The sequence below is a fragment of the Emys orbicularis genome, chromosome 5, assembly GCF_028017835.1.
Source record: "Emys orbicularis isolate rEmyOrb1 chromosome 5, rEmyOrb1.hap1, whole genome shotgun sequence".
In the NCBI taxonomy this organism is placed as follows: domain Eukaryota; kingdom Metazoa; phylum Chordata; order Testudines; family Emydidae; genus Emys; species Emys orbicularis.
The window spans coordinates 801,463-820,559 of NC_088687.1; the positions used below are offsets into that span (position 1 = coordinate 801,463).

At 44.6% G+C, this 19,097-nt stretch overlaps 1 protein-coding gene across 1 annotated transcript in view; it reads left to right on the plus strand.

The window, feature by feature from the left end:
• Nucleotides 1-2,379: 2,379 nt before the first annotated feature.
• The window catches only part of TNKS (tankyrase), a 296,841-nt gene continuing 280,123 nt past the window's right edge, over nucleotides 2,380-19,097 (plus strand). The window contains exons 1-2 of the mRNA XM_065404557.1: nucleotides 2,380-2,866; nucleotides 18,371-18,595. Coding sequence (XP_065260629.1) covers nucleotides 2,380-2,866; nucleotides 18,371-18,595 — 712 coding nt within the window. The remainder of the gene's footprint in view (nucleotides 2,867-18,370; nucleotides 18,596-19,097) is intronic.

Sequence of the window (19,097 nt, forward strand, 5' to 3'; positions counted from 1 at the left end):
GTACTAACACCTCCTTATCTCTACTGGAAATACCTCGCCTGATACATCCCAAGACCGCATTAGCTTTTTTCACGGCCAAATCACATTGGCGGCTCATAGTCATCCTGTGATCAACCAATACTACAAGGTCTTCCTCCTCCTCCTCTGTTACTTCCAGCTGAAGCGTCCCCAGCTTATAACAAAAATTGTTGTTATTAATCCCTAAATGCATGACCTTGCACTTTTCACTATTAAATTTCATCCTATTACTATTACTCCAGTTTACAAGGTCATCCAGATCTTCCTGTATGATATCCTGGTCCTTCTCTGTATTGGCAATACCTCCCAGCTTTGTGTCATCCGCAAACTTTATCAGCGCACTCCCACTTTTTGCACCAAGGTCAGTAATAAAAAGATTAAATAAGATTGGTCCAAAAACCAATCCCTGAGGAACTCCACTAGTAACCTCCCTCCAGCCTGACAGTTCACCTTTCAATATGACCCGTTGTAGTCTCCCCTTTAACCAGTTCCTTATCCACCTTTCAATTTTCATATTGATCCCCATCTTTTCTAATGTAACTAATAATTCCACATGTGGAACCGTACCAAATATCTTACTGAAATCGAGGTAAATTAGATCCACTGCGTTTTCTTTGTCTAAAAAATCTGCTACCTTCTCAAAGAAGGAGATCAGGTTGGTTTGGCACGATCTACCTTTTGTAAAACCATGTTGTATTTTGTCCCAATTACCATTGACCTCAATGTCCTTAACTACTTTCTCCTTCAAAATTTTTTCCAAGACCTTGCATACAACAGATGTCAAACTAACAGGCCTGTTACCCAGATCACTTTTCCCCCCTTTCTTAAAAATAGGAACTATGTTAGCAATTCTCCAGTCATACAGTACAACCCCTGAGTTTACAGATTCATTAAAAATTCTTGCTAATGGGCTTGCAATTTCATATGCCAGTTCCTTTAATATTCTTGGATGAAGATTATCTGGGCCCCCCGATTTAGTCCCAGTAAACTGTTCGAGTTTGGCTTCTACCTTGGATGTAGTAATATCTACCTCCATATCCTCATTCCCATTTGTCATCCTGCCATTATCCCTAAGCTCCTCATTAGCCTCATTAAAGACTGAGGCAAAGTATTTGTTTAGATATTGGGCCATCCTTAACCTCCACTGAATCCTCAGTGTTTAGTGGTCCCACTTCTTCTTTCTTTGTTTTCTTATTTATATGGCTATAGAACCTTTTACTGTTGGTTTTAATTCCCTTTGCAAGGTGCAACTCTACATGGCTTTTGGCCTTTCTCACTTTATCCCTACACGTTCTGAGCTCAATAAGGTAGCTTTCCTTGCTGATCCCTCCCATCTTCCACTCCTTGTAGGCTTTCTGCTTTTTCTTAATCATCTCTCTGAGATGCTTGCTCATCCAGCTTGGTCTACATCTCCTTCTTATGTTTGTGTTCTTGATTTGTTTTTGACAAATCCATGCTGACTGTTATTTATCACATTATCTTCTAGATGTATGCAAATTGATTGCTTAATTATTTGCCCCATCGTCTTTCCGGGTACAGAAGTTAAGTAGACTTGTCTGTAATTCCCTGGGTTGTCCTTATTTCCCTTTTTATAGATGGGCACTATATTTGTCCTTTTCTAGTCTTCTGGAATGCCTCCCATCTTCTATGACTTTTCAAAGATAATTGCTAACGGCTCAGATATCGCCTCAGTCAGCTCCTTGAGTATTCTAGGATGCATTTCATCAGGCCTGGGGACTCGAAGACATCTAATTTGTCCAAGTAATTTTTAACTTGTTCTTTCCCTATTTTAGCCTCTTCTCAGCCTACCTCATTTTCACTGGCATTCACTACGTTGGATGTCCAATCGCCACCAAGCTTCTTGGTGAAAACCGAAACAAAGAAGTCACTAAGCACTTCTGCCATTTCCACATTTCCCGTTATTATTTCTGGCCCCCCCATTGAGTAACAGGCCTACCCTGTGCTTGGTCTTCCACTTGCTTCTAATGTATTTGTAGCAAATACATTAGAGCGTGCAACGACGTGTGTGTGCAAGGGGGTGGCAGGGGTGACTGGGCAGCAGGAGCAGGGGCGAGTGTGCAAGGGGGAGGCAGGGCGTGGAGTACTGGTCCCTGCTCTCTTCACACGCTCTCCTCCCATCGCTGCTGGCGGCCGGAGGGGGCGGGGCCAGGCCGCCGTCGGGCTCGAAAAGCTGTAGTCAAACCCCGCCCCGCGTTGTTCTTCTCTGCCCCCCCCTTTTCCCCGTTCCCCACCACAACAACATACGTCACGTCCGGTCGTCCTGAGCTGCGATTGGCTGCGCCGGCCGGAAGCGAGGGCGGGCGCCGCTCCGTTGCCGCAGTGACAGGGCTGGAGTGGAAGATGGCGGCGCCGCGTCGGTCCCAGCACCATCACCACCATCACCCGCCGCCCCCCGCGCCGGCCTCTCCGCCGCGCAGCCCAGGCCTCTCCCCTGCGGGCGCCGCGCCCTCTCCGCAGCGGCACAGCCTGGCCGGGCCAGAGGGCGAGGCCCCCCCTTCGGGCGGCGGTCGCGACGCGGAGCGCGCTCTGTCGCCGGAGCAGCCGGAGAGCGCGGCCGGGGCCGCCCCCCCGCCGGCCTCTGGCTCCAGTAGCAGCAGCGTGGCCACCAGTAGCGGCAGCGCTTCATCGTCGTCCTCGGCGGCCTCCAGCCCGGCAGCCGAGAGCCCGGAGCCGCCTGGGCCGGGCGCGGGGAGCGGCGCCTTCCGGGAGCTGCTCGAAGCCTGCCGCAATGGAGACGTGACCCGTGTCAAGCGCCTGGTGGACACGAGCAACGTAAACGCCAAGGACATGGCGGGAAGGAAATCCACCCCCCTGCACTTCGCCGCGGGTGAGCGCCGCCGCCCGGCGGGGGAGGGGGGGGGTCACTGCGGGGGAGGCGCTCTCCGTGGTGGTGGGCGGCCCAGCCCAGCCCGAGGGACCTGTCCCAGTGTAGCTGCTGGGCAATGGGGTTGGGGTGGCGGCTAGGTCACAGGGTGAGTATGGAGTTGAGATCCCCATGGGCTCAGCTAGAACAGACTCTAAGATAAAGCTGGCTCGTGAGCTTGGGGAGAGCACTTCAGACTGCTGCCTTGGAGCTGGCTTGGAGACTCTGAAACCACCTCTGACCCACCCGCCCCCATTTAAAAAAACCTTAATGATTTTTGGTCTGCTCGTGACTTGACAGGGATGTGTTAATGTCAGGTTAGCAGTGTTACAGATTGGCGAACAGAAGTTTTTGGTTATCTGTGGATGACTCTGTGCTTTCCTTATCTTCCTGGTGAATGTTACAGGCCCTTTTCTTTGTAACTTAGACATTAATTAAAAAAAAAGTTTTTAGCCCTTCAAAACAAACTGTTGAGTAGGTGTATGTCAATGGCCTTTTCTTAAAGGAAAGCAGTTTAGTAACAGTAAGCACTACTGCATTCTTAAGGTAAGCCCTCAGTGATGTTAGTAACTGCTCTCTGCCTAAGCTCTTACTTCAAACTCATATTTTTGGTGTCCGTGTGAGCCACTCTCTTCTGATTATTCTTGCTTGGAGAGATGTAGTGTCTGTGTCCTGTCATCATTCCTGGTTGTTGAGAAGGGACCGATACTATCTCACACTGTTTGAAGAGGACTTGTGTGAAAGTAGCTCTCCAGTGTTTCAACACCACAAGGTCCAAGACACCAAGTTCCATCTTTGTGTTAACAAGGGTCTCTAGAGCACAAAAGTTGCTTTAGTGGTGGAATCTTCATAGCACCTGCAGGTGGGGAGGCAAGTGAGAACAGACTCTTCAAATGTCCCCTTCCCCCCAAACAAGGGCAAAAAATAATACTTTGAACTCACTGGGTAAGGGGGAAAAAAGGCAATAAAGGATCATGGAGAAACAAAATAATGATAGCCCATGAAAATGTTCTTCCTTACTAGTTGTACAAGAAGTTAATCCACTAGTGTGCATATAATTAGGGGAGAAAGTAACATTGGGGCACTTTCGGAACACAGTTGGGCTCCAACTTCCTTTGGGGGATGATGATCTTTGTAGTACAGTAGTTCCTAGGGCATCAGCTTGGGCCCCATTCAGCTGTGTCTGTGTGGGCATGAAGTAAAAAGCGAGATCCTGCTCCAAAGAACGTAGTCCTGGCTATTGAAAATGACACAAGTGTGTAAAAACACACAAATAGGGAAGGGAATAACAATAAAATGTGCAAGATATTCAAAATAAGCCATAGCCTCAGCCCACTAACTAACATGATTTCTGGACTTGGCTCTTGTGCAGATTGTGAATTCTCTGGCACATCCTGTATTTCTTTGTACTAAGTGCTGTACATTGTGGCCTCTAGGCATTACTCTTAAAATATTTAATAATACAAAATCTATTTGTATGTGTACACAATGATCAATATTTACATTTTAAAACGTAGTTTGGACTAACCACACTAAAATGACTTGCTTAAAAAATCAGCACTTTTTGAAGTCTTTGAGGGCACATTCCTTAAATGTGTCCAGCTTCCTTTCCCACCAACATTGCGTTGACATATCCAGAATAACCAATATAAAGAGTCAAAAAGTGGTTCTCTGAGGAGCGGAGCCCACATCCTGTGTCTTGTGAGTCCCCGAGTGCTGCCACTGTAGCGCCTGAGCTTCATATTAGCTGAGTTTGTAAAAGCAGTTTATCCCCAAGGAGTGTGCAGATGGAGTTTAATTCTAAAGAGCCCTGAAATGTGGGGCTTATCGTTTGCAAACTCCTTGAGTTCTATAGATCAAGTGATAATTCCAGAGACCTCAACCAAGGGCTTGTCTACACTTAAATTTTATAGCACTCTAACTTGCTGGTTCAGGGGATGAAAAATCACCCCCCTGAGCGCAGCAAGTTTGAGCATGTTGAAGCGCTAGTGTAGACAGGCTCCAAGTGCTGGGAGCTAATCCCCTTGTGGAGGTGGATTACCGGGAGCGCTGGTGACTGCACTCATTCATGCAGCAGCGCTTTGAAGTTTCCAGTGTAGACATACCCCAAGGGTCAGCAGCACGTCTGTTAAAAATTTTGAGGTCTGTGGTAATTTTTCAAAAAATTGAATGACTGAATGACATAACGCCCCCCAATGTCAATCACTAAGTATGGTAATTTGGTCAAGTGTCTGTTGCGTGACATGGTGGTGCTGGCCTCAACTAGGTCCTACTTATCCTGAATTCAAGCTTATAAAAGGTTCACCAACATACTTCATGCATGCCTAAACTCTTGAGCATCACTGGTGAAACACAGGTGCCACTAAAGTTACAAGCAAAACTTATTCGGCCACTTGGATTGTGACCATGAAAAACTCTTTTCCACTTTAATTGAGGGGGAAATGAACAAAACTTATGTGAGAGAATGTTGCCCTTTAAAACAGTTTTAACAATATTACATTCTAACAGAAGAACAAAAACTTGCTTGAAGTGCAGGACGCTTACTATTGGAAGATTCAACATCAAACTTAACTCTGTCTGTGCCTGTATCTATAGACTAGACCAGCAGTTCTCAAACTGTGGGTCACGACCCCATTTTAATGGGGTCATCAGGGCTGGCGTTAGACTGTCTGGGGCCCAGGGCTTTGGGGTCAGCCCTGAGCAGTGGGGCTCAGGTTACAGGCCCCCTGCCTGGGGATGAAGTGCTTTGGGCCCCCCTGCCCAGGGTGGTGGGGCTCGGGCTTTGGCCCCTTTGCCCAGAGCAGCAGGGCTTGGATGGGCTCAGCCTTCAAACACTCCTGACAACACAAATTACTACATGATCCCAGGAGAAGGGGGTTGCGGTGCAATGAAGTTTGAGAACCCCTGGACTAGACACTTTTTAGGTGCCATGTAAGTTATCGTAGTTTGATAAGAACCACATCAGGTACTAGTGGATCTCGTTTATATGTTGGGAAGGTGTTAGGATAAACTTCTGAATTAGGGGGTCCTGCCTTTGAAAGTGTCTGCAAATGTCAGCCATGGACATCTGATTTCTGATGGTGATTGTGCACTAAATGCCCAAGCACCAACTATGTGGGTGAAACCAGACAGTCACTATACTCTTGAATGAACTCAAACAGGAAAATAAGAGAAAAACACCAGTGGCACTGCTGACTAACATAAAAGAGAAAGAAACAACCCCCCCCCCCCAAAAAAAAAACCCCAACAACCAACCAACCAAAGAAAAAAACCAAACCCAAAACCCAGCCTGCAGTCACTTGTATATGGATTTTGCCTCTGGCTGTTGATAAGGCTCCATTCTCCAGTCATTTTTTTCTGGGCCTTGGTCTTTTGTCCCTCCCTCCCCACCCCTCCATTCACAGTCCTGTTGACTGTTCATGTTCAGACATTGTTTCTTTAGCAACAGTGACAAATTAGAAGAATTAATTTATTACAATAGTAGTCTTTTGGCTTCAGGTTTTTTAGTAAAAAGCATTATCAGTGTTTTTTAACTTTATGAAGTTTTTAGGCTCACAAATCTTTCTCTATCATAAGGGAAAGAGAAGAAAAATAGCCCCTGAGAAAAGAACATTAGGAATCAAAATGCTTTTTTTCTTTCTCTCTCTAGTGCAAAGATTGCAAAATACTCTGGAGCAATTATTTGCAAAACTCAAGATATACTGTTGAAACAATTAAGTTTAATATATCAGCTTGTTTAATCAGCAAAACTATCTTTAGAGGCTTGAGATGAGTTTAACATAGCTCCTTTCATCAGCAATCAATAGGGTAAAAGTGACTTTTTGGGCTGTATCTGGATGGTGGAGTCTTTCCACCACATCAGGAGGATGGATGGTGAGTAAGGAGTCACATTTATTTCCTTATTCAGATAGCACAGGGAACATATCTTTCTGGAGCTGCCTCTTTTGGGACTATGGACGTCTTCATGGATAGGAGATGCTCTTCTTCCCACTCACCGTTTGAGGAACTTCATCTCCCTGAAAGGGGAGTATGCATTTGTAGGGGGGAGCAGCAGTGGTGGCTAAGGGGCTGGCTGGGGGCCTATTAAGTGGGCTGCTGAATTTCACAAGCAGATATTCAAGAGGAGTGCATGTGGGAGTGAGGGTGAATTTTATTTGCCTGTGTTCTCTGCCTCCATTAGTGGGGAGGGTGAAGATTCTGGCTGCCAGAAGGTAGAGAAAGAATAGCTGGCAAGGACTGGATGTTTCTTAGATTATTCCTTCTGGTTTTTGTTTAACTTCTAAAATCAGATGCCAAATTTGTAAGCCTAGTGACAGGCTTATGTTTTGAAGGTTATATTTTTTTGCAGCAAGATGGTCTAGAGCAGAGGTGGGCAAACTATGGCCCAGGGGCCACATCGGCCCTCCAGACGTTTTAATCCGGCCCTTGAGCTCCCACTGGGAAGCGGGGTCTGGGGCTTGCCCTGCTCTGGCCGGGGAGCAGGGTCGGGGTCTTGCCCCACTCCGCATGGCTCCTGGAAGCAGCGGCACGTCCCCACTCCAGCTCCTACGCGTAGCGGGAGCCAGGGGGCTCCGCATGCTGCCCCCACCCCAAGCACTGTCCCTGCAGCTCCCATTGGCCAGGAACCACAGCCAATGGGAGCTTCAGGGGCGGTTCCTGCGCTCAGGGCAGTGCGCAGAGCTACCTGGCCGTGCTTCCACATAGGAGCCGGAGGAGGGGACATGCCGCTGTTTCTGGGAGCTGCTTGAGGTAAGTGCTGCCTGGAGCCTGCCCCCCCCCCCCCACCCCGTTCCATGCCCCAACCCCCTGCCCCAGCCCTTATCCCCCTCCTGCCCTCCAAACCCCTTGGTCCCAGCCCGGAGCACCCTCCTGCACCCCCAACTCCCCAGCCCCACCCCAGAGCCCGCACCTGCACCCCGACCCCCAATTTCGTGAGCATTCATGGCCCGCCATACAATTTCCATACCCAGATGTGGCCCTCGGGCCAAAAAGTTTGCCCACCCCTGGTCTAGAGACTTCATTTTTTTTAAAATGAAAGCTTTAGAGTAGGTGTAGGGGAGGTTGTGAAAATGTGTATCCCTTTTGCTTGGGAACACTTACACTGTGTTTTGGTGGTAAATAGTGTGCTGGTTCTGACTGAGATATAATATGTAAAAACAGACTTGAAATTTTTACAAGTGGTTTCTTCCCTCCTCATTCTTCCCTTAGTATGGGCCACATACAGCTGCTTTTTGAGATTGGAAGTTTTCCTAAAAGATGTTCTGTAAATCAAACTAATTCAGGGAAGTGCTCTGGCCTCTGTTATACAGATGGTCAGATTAGATGATCACAATGGTCCCTTCTGGCCTTATCTATGAATCTAATATACTACTTGCCACTCATCAACTGAAAACCCCACTGTACCTATACTATTCACTCTTGTAATTGAGCTGGAAATCCTGTTCTTTGTATAAAGCCCAAAGAATTCCCTTTTAGCCATTGTGGATAGAATGAATGATCTAGAGACGGTCAAAGTATCACATAAATTTGAGCAGGGGGAGCTTTTATTTTGCTCCAACTTCCATAAAGGAGATGTATTGTGTGACTCTTTCGTGGCAGCCTCCTTTCCTCTCTCTCAGCACAGAGCTGTCAGTTTGTCTGCTCATCACACTTTCCCTAAAATCAACCAAGTCAGTAGACCATCATAGGAGATACTGCTGTACCCGTTCATGTTGCTGCTTTGGTCACTCTACAGTACTTCACTGTCTAACAATTTTGGAGTTTTTTTTCCAACATATCTGTTTCCCAGAACACAAGAACTTGCTGAAATCTTTTGTATAACGTGCAGAGAACTTTGCTCTGTTAACTATAGGAATTAAAGCAAAGTTCTGCATGGCAACTGATGAGGGCTTTCACTTGCTAGGATGGTACACAGTGATAGTAGGGCAGAGTTAAGGTTGATATTTGAATCTTTTCACAATTGGGTTTTCAAAATGTTAACGGAAACAAACTTTCTAAGGACATGATTCATTTGAAAGCCTCCATTATTTGTGTGATGGGATATTAATGTGGATCTGAAAGCTACTTTTTGAGCCACTTTAACTGGGAGCTCAAACTTCTTAGGTGGGGGAGGCCATTTTTGTAGAGGCACTGACTTTAGCATGTAATATCAATGAATTACAGGCTGCAGCGATCCATCTGGTATTGAATATTTACAAGGGTAAGGCAGTGCTACAGACTCATGTGAGATTCCTCTCTAAAGTGGTGGTAGTTTCATCCCAATGAGTGTTGTTCTGCCAGCATTCTTACCACATCCATGTACCCATTCTGATGGGACCTTACCCCACATGATCAGTGATTGGGGCTGTGTTTTAAGTGGATTAAAGTGCTTAAGGTCCACCCAACTTTATTTCTATTCATCATCTTTTTTTTGGCAGTGCTGTCACTAAAAGACCATGTCAAATTGCTGGCCATAACGAGACTCATTCAATTCATTGCCTAATGGGGGTTTTCATTTCAGACATAGGAAAAATAGCCGCGTAGTCTTCACTCCGTATACTCTACAAAGCATGATTGCTTGGCTTGGGTTTTGTCTGTTTCTGAAGCGGTGATGCTCAAACACTCCTGCCCTCTAGAATATCTTTTTGGTGATCAGTATTTTTGAGTTGGCCACTCTGCAGTATTTTGCTTTTGGATGCAACTTACGGGCTATAAAAGTACCATTTATGGAGGTGTCTTCTTACCCTTCTTCTATATTTAGTATTTATTTTGTTGCCATTGGCCCTGTTCTTACTGTTTGTCAGAGTTGTAATGCTTGCTTTCTTAAACATTCACCAAGATAGTTCCCTTCGAAGAGTAGAAATCCAGCAGAAATGGTGTCTTCAGAGAAGGGAAAAATACCTTGATACTCTGCTTCTCTGGAGAGACCTCCTTTAGGAATTTCCTTCGAGTTTGGCAGTAAACAATGTTGAGAGGAGCTGGTTAATTTTACACTGTTTTATTGCAGTGTCTCCTTGAGGCATTGAGGTTTTTTTTTTTTTTTTTTTTTTTGGAAAGTCTTTATTTTCTGCTCTGTCATGAAGTGACACAGCACACAGTCAACCTGTGGAACTCTTTAAATATAAATATAAAACATAAAATAAATATATGGAAATATACCTCTCTCATAGAGCTGGAAGGGATGAAAGGTCATTGAATCCAGTCCCCTGCCTTCATTAAGAGGATCAAGTACTGTCCCTGACAGATTTTTGCCCCAGATCCCTAAATGGCCCTCTCAAGGATTGAACACTCAACCCTGGGTTTAGCAGGCCAGTGGTTAAACCACTGAGCTATCTCTCCCCCCACCCCGTTTGCCAGAGGATGTTGTGAAGGCCAGCAACAGGGTTAAAAAAAGAACTAGATAAATTCATGGAGGATAGGTCCATCAATGACTATTAGCCAGGATCGGGAGGGATGGTGTCCTTCACCTCTGTTTGCCAGAAGCTGGGAATGGGCGACGGGATGGATCACTTGATTAACTGTTCTCTTCATTCCCTCTGAAGCACCTGGCATTGGTCACTGTTGGAAGACAGGATACTGGGCTAGATGGACCTTTGGTCTGATGCAGTATGGCTGTTCTTATGACTGTAAGGATTCAAGGGTAGTGCATCCCTACCTTTAGGGGATATCACATGTTCTTACCTGCTATCGCTGTGCTTGGATCTAAAAGCCTGAAGAACTTGGAGTGCTGGATTTCAGCTCCCTGGTGCATGACAAGCTGTAGTGAAAAATGTTGCCAGAAGGTACTTTGTAATTCTGTTTCTCTGAAGATCAAGGAAAAGAAGTTTCTCTTCTAAAACTGAAATAGCTTGAAGATGAGACCTACTCTTCCCCTCTCTCCCCCCCACCCTTTTGTAAGGGAGCTTTCACAAATGAATGAAGACGCTATAGTGATTCTGTTCTTATTAGATGGTTTACTTCTAGCTGTGTTAACTTACTTTTTGCGGATACAGACTAACACGGCTGCTACTCTGAAACCTTACTTTTTAAGGCTGCCTCTTTATGCCAAAGAAGGCCAAACAGTAGAAACCTATTAGATCAGTATTGCAACACTTTATTTGGGCTGAGTGACTTGTTTTGATGGAATAGGTGATAGGATACCACTATTGTGGTAAGCATGAGTGAGTAGACTCTGTGCCTGGGCAGGTGAATTTTCATGATAACTTTCTGAAGTTTTCTTTTTAAGCCTTAAGATATGAAATGGACCTGGGGAGCAAACAGCTGTGCATATCTATCAGTGTTATAGAGGGCAGACAATTTGAGTTTACCCTGTATAAGCTTTATACAGAGTAAAATGGATTTATTTGTGGTTTGGATCCCATTGGGAACTGGGTGTCTGGGTGCTGAAGATAGGTGACCTACTGAGAAGTTTTTGGTTAAAGTCTTCAGCTTTGGGGGCGTGGACCAGACCTGAGTCTGTGTTGCAGCAGGCTAGCATGTCTGGCTCAACAAGAAAGGGTTCTGGAATCCCAAGCTGGCAGGGAAAATGGTCTCAGAGGTAAATTCAGCACATCAGGGGTCCCTGTAACTGAACCCATCACACCTGCCACTCCAGAATTTGTTCTAAAATATGTCTGAGATGTGATTCAGAGGTTTAAAACCTGCTTCCTTATCTAAGTTGGAGATATGTTTCTTAATATGTTCCAGGATGATGTTGCACATGATTTTTGCAAGCACTGAGTTATGCAATAACTGAGTTATTGCAGTTAGTAAGGACACCCTTTTTGGCAATTTTACTATAAGGTCTCTGTAGCTCTTCACAGTCTGCCTGGTACTTAAGAATGTGAGGGATAGCTCAGTGGTTTGAGCATTGCCCTGCTAAATGCAGGGTTGTGAGTTCAATTCTTGAAGGGGCCATTTAGGGATCCGGGGCAAAAATCTGTCTGGGGATTGGTCTTGCTTTGAGTAGGGGGGTTGGACTAGATGACCTCCTGAGGTCCCTTCCAACCCTGATATTCTATGATTCTATAACACTCATAGAGAGGTATGCACAGCTGTTTGCTCCCCCAGGTATTAATCACTTACTCTGGATGGGTTAATTAATAAACAAAAGTGATTTTATTAAGTATAAAAGTAGGATTTAAATGGTTTCAAGTAATAACAGACAGAACAAAGTAAGTTGTGTGTTTTTGCTTTATTTTCCTTGGCAAGTCTAAGCCTAATACATTAAGAAACTGGTTACAGGTAAAATCTCACCCTCAGATGTTCCAATAAGCTTCTTTCACAGACTAGACTCCTTCCGAGTCTGGGCCCAATCCTTTCCCTGGTACAGTCCTTATTAGTTCCCGCAGACATCTTGTTGTATTTAAAGTACTGCACAGGATCTTTTCGGGGGGGGTTAAGGCAAAGCGCCACATTTATTGGTAATACATATGTCAATCAACACTGTATCATATGCATATGCTATATATTACACTCATGCACTCACATGCACACTCTGTCTTGTTGTTGTTACCAACTAGTTGCTCCCCTTAACTTCACTGGCCAGGTGAGTTAGATGGGGGAAGAGGTGGAGCTGGGCTTCTGTCGATTTGGATCGATGCTCTGATGTTGACAAGACGAGACCTGGGGTCCTCTGCAAGACACCTCACATTTATAGCAGCTTCCCTCTCATGCAAATCTATACCAGATGCAAAATCTGCGTCTGTGTCAGTTGATCATCTGTGGTGCTTCCTTCTGGGTGTTGTCTTAATGCTGCAACATTTATTTTCAAAGAGGGTGTTTTCAAAAGAAGGTGCTCGCTTCTAACTCCCAACACATCACTTACGGGACAAAAAGACCCAGCTTTTGGCAGATAAACTATTATTTCATCAATAAAGGGAAGACAAAATATATGGCTATCAATGTCCCCAAAGCAACAGAGTAGATGGAGAGACACTAGAAGTAGCAAGTCACTTTACCTGTCTAGGGAGTGAGATGTGTCAAGATGGTGTCACCATGCTATATGGCAAGCCATGTATATTGAAAGCAGCAAACAACTTTCAGAAACTTGAAAAGATTTGGAAAAGTAGCATGGCTGACAGTGATACAAGTATGAATTTTTAATTTGTCTGTCCTCCTTTGTGGAGCAGAGTCATGAGAATGTACAACAGAAATGGATAAGATCAACTCATTCTAAAGTAAAAACCTGGAAAAGGTCTTCAGAGTTCACTGGGAAGTGTCTTGCAACATCAGAAATTCTAAGGAGAGCAAACTAACCAAAAACATCAAACATGGTCAGACAATGATGGACATATTTAAGATGTGCTTTAAGGATGCCACCAGCCTGACTTCCACATCAAGTAATAATGTGGACACCACCTGGAAAGAGAAGAGGGTAACCTAGAGAAGCATTATGCAGAACAAGGGAGAAAGAAGCCGAATCCATCAGTATGACACTCAGAACAGACCAGCACCAAACCGAAATCAATGGTGGAATTTGGATGCCCTATGCACTGATGGTGTGGGAGGATAAAGAATATTTGAAGTATGCCTTTTTGCGGAGGCTAAAACACTTCTAGAAGCCAATCCTGCAAAGGGATCCATGTCAGCAGACTCATGCCCATATGGAGTGGACCCATTTGCAGGATTAGGGCCTGTGAGATGGCAAAATCCCAAGGACAAATTTAATAGATCCGACAGACTTCCATTTTAAACATCTCTGATCGTTCTCAGTATTTAAGTTGTATGAATTGTATTAACTTCTAATGACATGAAGCGTTCTGTGCTTCAGCTATGTCCTATTTTTTGATTTCTCTGAATAGTGTGGTTTTGTACAACAAAATCATGTTTAAAATGTGTGGTGGAGGAGAATGAGAAAATACAAGAATATGAACATAGAACTTAGACTCAGATTATTTATTTAGTGAAACCTGCAATTTTACTGGAAAGCTTGTACGCTGCACTGAAAATGTCTGATTCAGTTTCTAGATATAGGTTTCAGAGTAGCAGCCGTGTTAGTCTGTATCCGCAAAAAGAACAGGAGTACTTGTGGCACCTTAGAGACTAACAAATTTATTAGAGCATAAGCTTTCGTGGGCTACAGCCCACTTCTTCGGATGCATCCGAAGAAGTGGGCTGTAGCCCACGAAAGCTTATGCTCTAATAAATTTGTTAGTCTCTAAGGTGCCACAAGTACTCCTGTTCTTTTTTCTAGATATAGTTAAGTTAATGCACTTATTTTCAGCCAGTGGGCTTAATTCTCGTTTTACACTGTTGTGAACTGGGACTAGCTTCATTTAAGTCTGTGGAGTTGTGTTGATGTAAACTAGTGTGAGGGAAAATCTGACTCTCAATATGCTTAACTGGAAAGACAAATTAAACTAGCCTGAAGTACCTGCATACCACGGAAACCATTCTGACAATAACATTCATTTTCTTAATAAGATGAGTGCTTGGAAATGGAGACGTGCACATGCTCTGATGTGAACTAGGTTTGGTCCTCTAAAAAGTAATAAAATGGGATTACATTTATTCAGTGCATTTTTGCTATTTCATCTAACATAATGACAATGTTCAGATACGGATAAGCTGTACTTTTCCATTTTCTTGAGGACATATTCTTATTAGACTTTTTTAAAGAAGTGTTGGGACTATGACGGGGTTGGGACTCACCACCGCAGCGCCTCCCGCTGGCACGTCTGGGAATTAGCTCTGTCCTCTGCGGGGCGCCCTCTGTAGGTGGTGTCCCGTCCATCGTCTGCTCTCCTGTTGGTGTCGGGACCCGCGTTGCTCTCCGCTCGGCGGCATCCTCTTCAGGACACTGCCCTCCGGCAGTGCCCACTGCTCTGGTGTTATCAGCAGTCCTTCGTCTGCACCTGTTCTACTGGCTGGCTGCAGCCTCACAGTCTAGCCTCTTTGTCACAGGGGCCAGCCACAGTCTGTATCAGGCCACGCTCGTCAGCCAGGTGTAGTACAAGGGGGAAGGGGGGGACCCAGGCCAACCTGCTACTCTGAGTCCTGACCCAGGGACCCTCTAGCGGCAGACTCTCTGCCCTCCTTCTCTCCCCTTGTCAGACTTTGTCCCTGGGCTGCTTCCCCTTCGGCCCTGTGCACCTGCTCGGCCCTTTGTAGCAAGGCCTGCAGCCTGGGGTTTTCCTTGGCTGGAGCTCCTCAGCTCCTTTTGCCCTTCCCCAGCACTTCGGGGGGAGGGATAGCTCGGTGGTTTGAGCATTGGTCTGCTAAACCCAGGGTTGTGAGTTCAGTCCTTGAGGGGGCCATTTAGGGATCTGGGGCAAAAATCTGTCTGGGGCTTGGTCCTGCTTTGAGCAGGCAGTTGGACTAGATGACCTCCTGAGGTCCCTTCCAACTCTGATATTCTAGGATTCTATGACTGCTCAGTCCAAGGTGCTACCTTTCAGCCCAGGAACCCTCCTCCTTTGGCAGTCAGGGAGAGACTGCCTTTCCTCCTGCTAGGCAGCCTTTATATAGGGCCTAACCCAGCCCTGATTGGCTCCTCAGAGGCCTCTGTTGATTGGCTGCCGGCCTGCACAGCCTCAAAGGCCTGTTCCAGCCTTTTTCTCAGGGGGTGGGGCACCGCCCCACCACAGACTAACACAAATCTAAGAGCAAGTAATCTGTAATGTGGGAGAGACGGTAAAAGATGCAGTGAAAGTAATTGAAATAAAAATCTTTCCTAGAAAACTGAAAACCAAAGTTTATGGAAAATTGTGATCAGAGTAAAACTGAGATTATAGTTAGTTTAAAAGAAAATAGAACTAGCCAGTTTGGCTCACATGTTCCACGAGTTGTGCCAATGGCTCAGCCAAACAACCTGACACTCCCACATTACCTGGGATACCTGTCAAAACTAGATAGAAATTTCTGCTTTTTAGTAAGACAAGTGAAATTATACAACTGCATTATCTGACTGTGTGATATAACTAGAACTTGATATGTAGCTAGTACTCTAATTGCGGAAGACATATTCTTCTTACTTCATGCAAGGGTATGGATATACTGTAGTATTTTATAACTTTGGTCTCTTACCTGCAGAAAGCATGAGGGACAAGACTTAATGATAAAGCCTAGTTAGTCACCTAAATAGGTAACTAGACTTTCAGAAGTGCTAAGAACCTACCAACTCCCACTGACTTCATTGCCTAGGTGAACTTGGTTTAAAGCAGTGGTTCGCAACCTGTTTACTGTTGTGGGCCGCATATGCAGCTTTCTGTGTTATGTGGGTCGCATCCACACACTATACCTGTATACTACCTGTATGGCCCCGAGGATGTCACGTGGGCTGTAGCTGTGTGCTGATTGGGCCGTAAAGGGCCACAGGTTGAGAACCACTGGTTTCAAGTCTTGTTGAAGGTTCAGTTTTCTTAATGTTTTGCCTGATCATCTGTGCAAGGTCTTTTAAATGGAGGATTTTGAATTAAAGCCTCAAGTTTAATAAATTGCTAGATGGATCAACTTTCTGTCTGGAGATGCACACAGATTTAAGGTTTAAACAAAACTCTCAGTTCAGGGCAACTGATCCTGTATTCCTCTCTGTGATGCAGCAACAGCACCCACTCTAGGCTCCCAGCTGCTTAGTTTTCACCTCTCTTGGGTGGAGACCGTGCGTGCGTGTGTGTGTGTGTGTGCGCGCGCGTCTGTCTCCCTCTTCCCCCAGAGAAGATGGTGGGAGTACTTCAGGCTGCAGAGTTCCCTGTCTACACTATTATTGCCAGCTAACCAGATTGCTTAATGAGGATGGCATCTGTGTTTGCTTACTCTTGAAAGACTATGAACAAAGTAATTGCCAGCAGTTATGCGTTAACACTACCCTTTTTATGCAAGCATATTTATTCTTAAGGTGAAAGCATTACAAAGAAAACATTAAAAACAATAAAGAAACCTACACACATGCTAATAAACTTACCAAAGATCACCCTTCCCCCTTCCAACTCCAGCAGGAGTCTGTCTTTCTAACCCTTCCCTAAGGTTTCGGGCTCTCCCTTGAACAGAAGATTCTGTCCATTTGCTGGATCAGAAAGAAGGCCCTGAAGTCAGTTTAAACTCGAGGTGTTTATCCAAAAGATTTTTCTTTGTCTATTGGTCTCTAGAGAACTCTCTCTTTAACGATTCCAACTCTGACTCATGTGTTTTCTGAATTAAAAAGCTTCATTGATAGAACTGGAAACAAGACTTTAAAAAAGTACTAATTAGACTCTTGTTTTTAATCTTCATTGTTTAATGCAATCCATTAATTCTTGGCAAAACTGAGTGAGGGAGATGGTGGGATCTCCATTTTACGGATTGAGTGGGTTGAGGAAGGAACTTTGCTTTGTCCAGGTGCTTGTCATAATTTGCATGTGCAAGGGAGGCTCCAGCAGCACTTCCTTTCCCTTTTGTCTAACAGCGGTAACTAGATTAGTCAGTGTTGACGTTAGCCACATTAAAATTTTGTCAGTTGTGTTCTTTGAAAAGGCATCATAACATTTGAAAAAGAGTAGGATATGACCCAGGAGAGAGGTTTCCAGACCTGTTGCCCCCCAATGAGAAATGAAGGAAAAGGTTAGGATTTTGACTTTTACCTTCTTAAGATGTCTTTGGGAGGGTCCTAATATTAATTGCTATCTTCTTGCTGGGGCATACTACCTGTGTATGTGCACTCAGATTGGTGCCTTGGATTCTAGAGAACAAACCTTCTGATTGTCCATGATTTTGGGATGTGTGATGTAATGATGAGCTCTAGAAAGATGTGTTAAAATCCTCAATTAGCATTCAGTATTAAGGCACTCTGTTTCCCCTTTGATGCTGTTTTCACAGAGCCCATTGTATGAGTCCTGTGCCCAACCTCAGAACACTTCTGAGCCATACTTGGCAGTTATGATTGCACTTCCCTCAGGTCCTCCATTGCCTAGACTGCCACCTTTTAATGGTCCTTCAGTTTCTCTACCTTTGGAGTGGTCATAGAACATATCTCTCCCTTCATCCACTATTAAAGAAACACACTTAACTATAAATAGTTTTTTATTTTGACGATAGGGTTAGGTGGAAAAGTTTTTGTTTTTACTATTTCACTCTGATCATTTCATTGAATCTTTAATTTAGGCCTTGTCCAAGATAGGGGACCCATCTAAAAGAATGGGATTATTGCACCAGCTTCAGATGAAGAGTGCTAAAGGCTGTGATGCCTACAAGGTCTTCTCAGAAAGGGCTCCAAAGGGCAGTAAGACTCTGTGCTCCAGAACCTGTTTCTGCAAGAGGCTCTGGAAGCACATGAGTTTAGGGGACATTCTTCTGATTACCTGAATTTATTTTAAATATGTCCATTGTCAGTCTAAGTGCATCTTTCAAGTGGGAAATATATTTGACCGTACTGAACATTCCGTGTTTATGACCAAACGATTGAAATGCTTTTAAAAATGGATTTACTTCTCATGTGGTTGTTTTAGAGATAGGAACATACTTCTTAGCCCACATAGATATTTAACTAGACTCTGTGTTGACAGACATTTAACAAAGGTTTCTTTCTTCTCATAGGTTTTGGAAGGAAGGATGTAGTAGAACACTTGCTGCAGACAGGAGCCAATGTTCACGCTCGTGATGATGGAGGGCTAATACCCCTTCATAATGCTTGTTCCTTTGGTCATGCTGAGGTGGTTAGCCTGTTACTATGTCAAGGTGCAGATCCAAATGCCAGAGACAATTGGAACTACACTCCTCTGCATGAAGCTGCTATCAAAGGGAAGATAGATGTGTGTATTGGTAAGTATTTGTCATTAATTGCATCAATTTACTTAAAAATGCAAACATTAATATTGCAGTGAACTTGTATTGCTTGCAATTGTAGTGACTGTTTCCATTCCACTTGATAGACAAGGGACCAGTTGCTTTTCTCTTCCTTGTTAAGAAGGGTCTCTTTCTCTTCCCCCCCTCCCCTCCCCCAAACAAGTAAAGAGATGGTAACCTAAAATTTAGTGACGTACAGGATTCATAACACGGTGTTTTCTGAGCTTGCGGTCTGGAAAGCTAAACTGGCACAGGAGCTAAATTTTGATGGAGGAGTAGTCTAATGCAGTTAATTTACCATTTTGGCAGAAACATAACATGAGAACTCTGCCAATAAAATGGAAGATTTGACTTCAGATAACATCATGGCTTTTTGAGGCTGACCCTGGCATTTGAGGTATTTTTCAAACTGTGAAGACAGGTATTTCCTGTGTTATAAGAAATGAAAGGCTAACCATTTTACTACTATTTGAAAGCT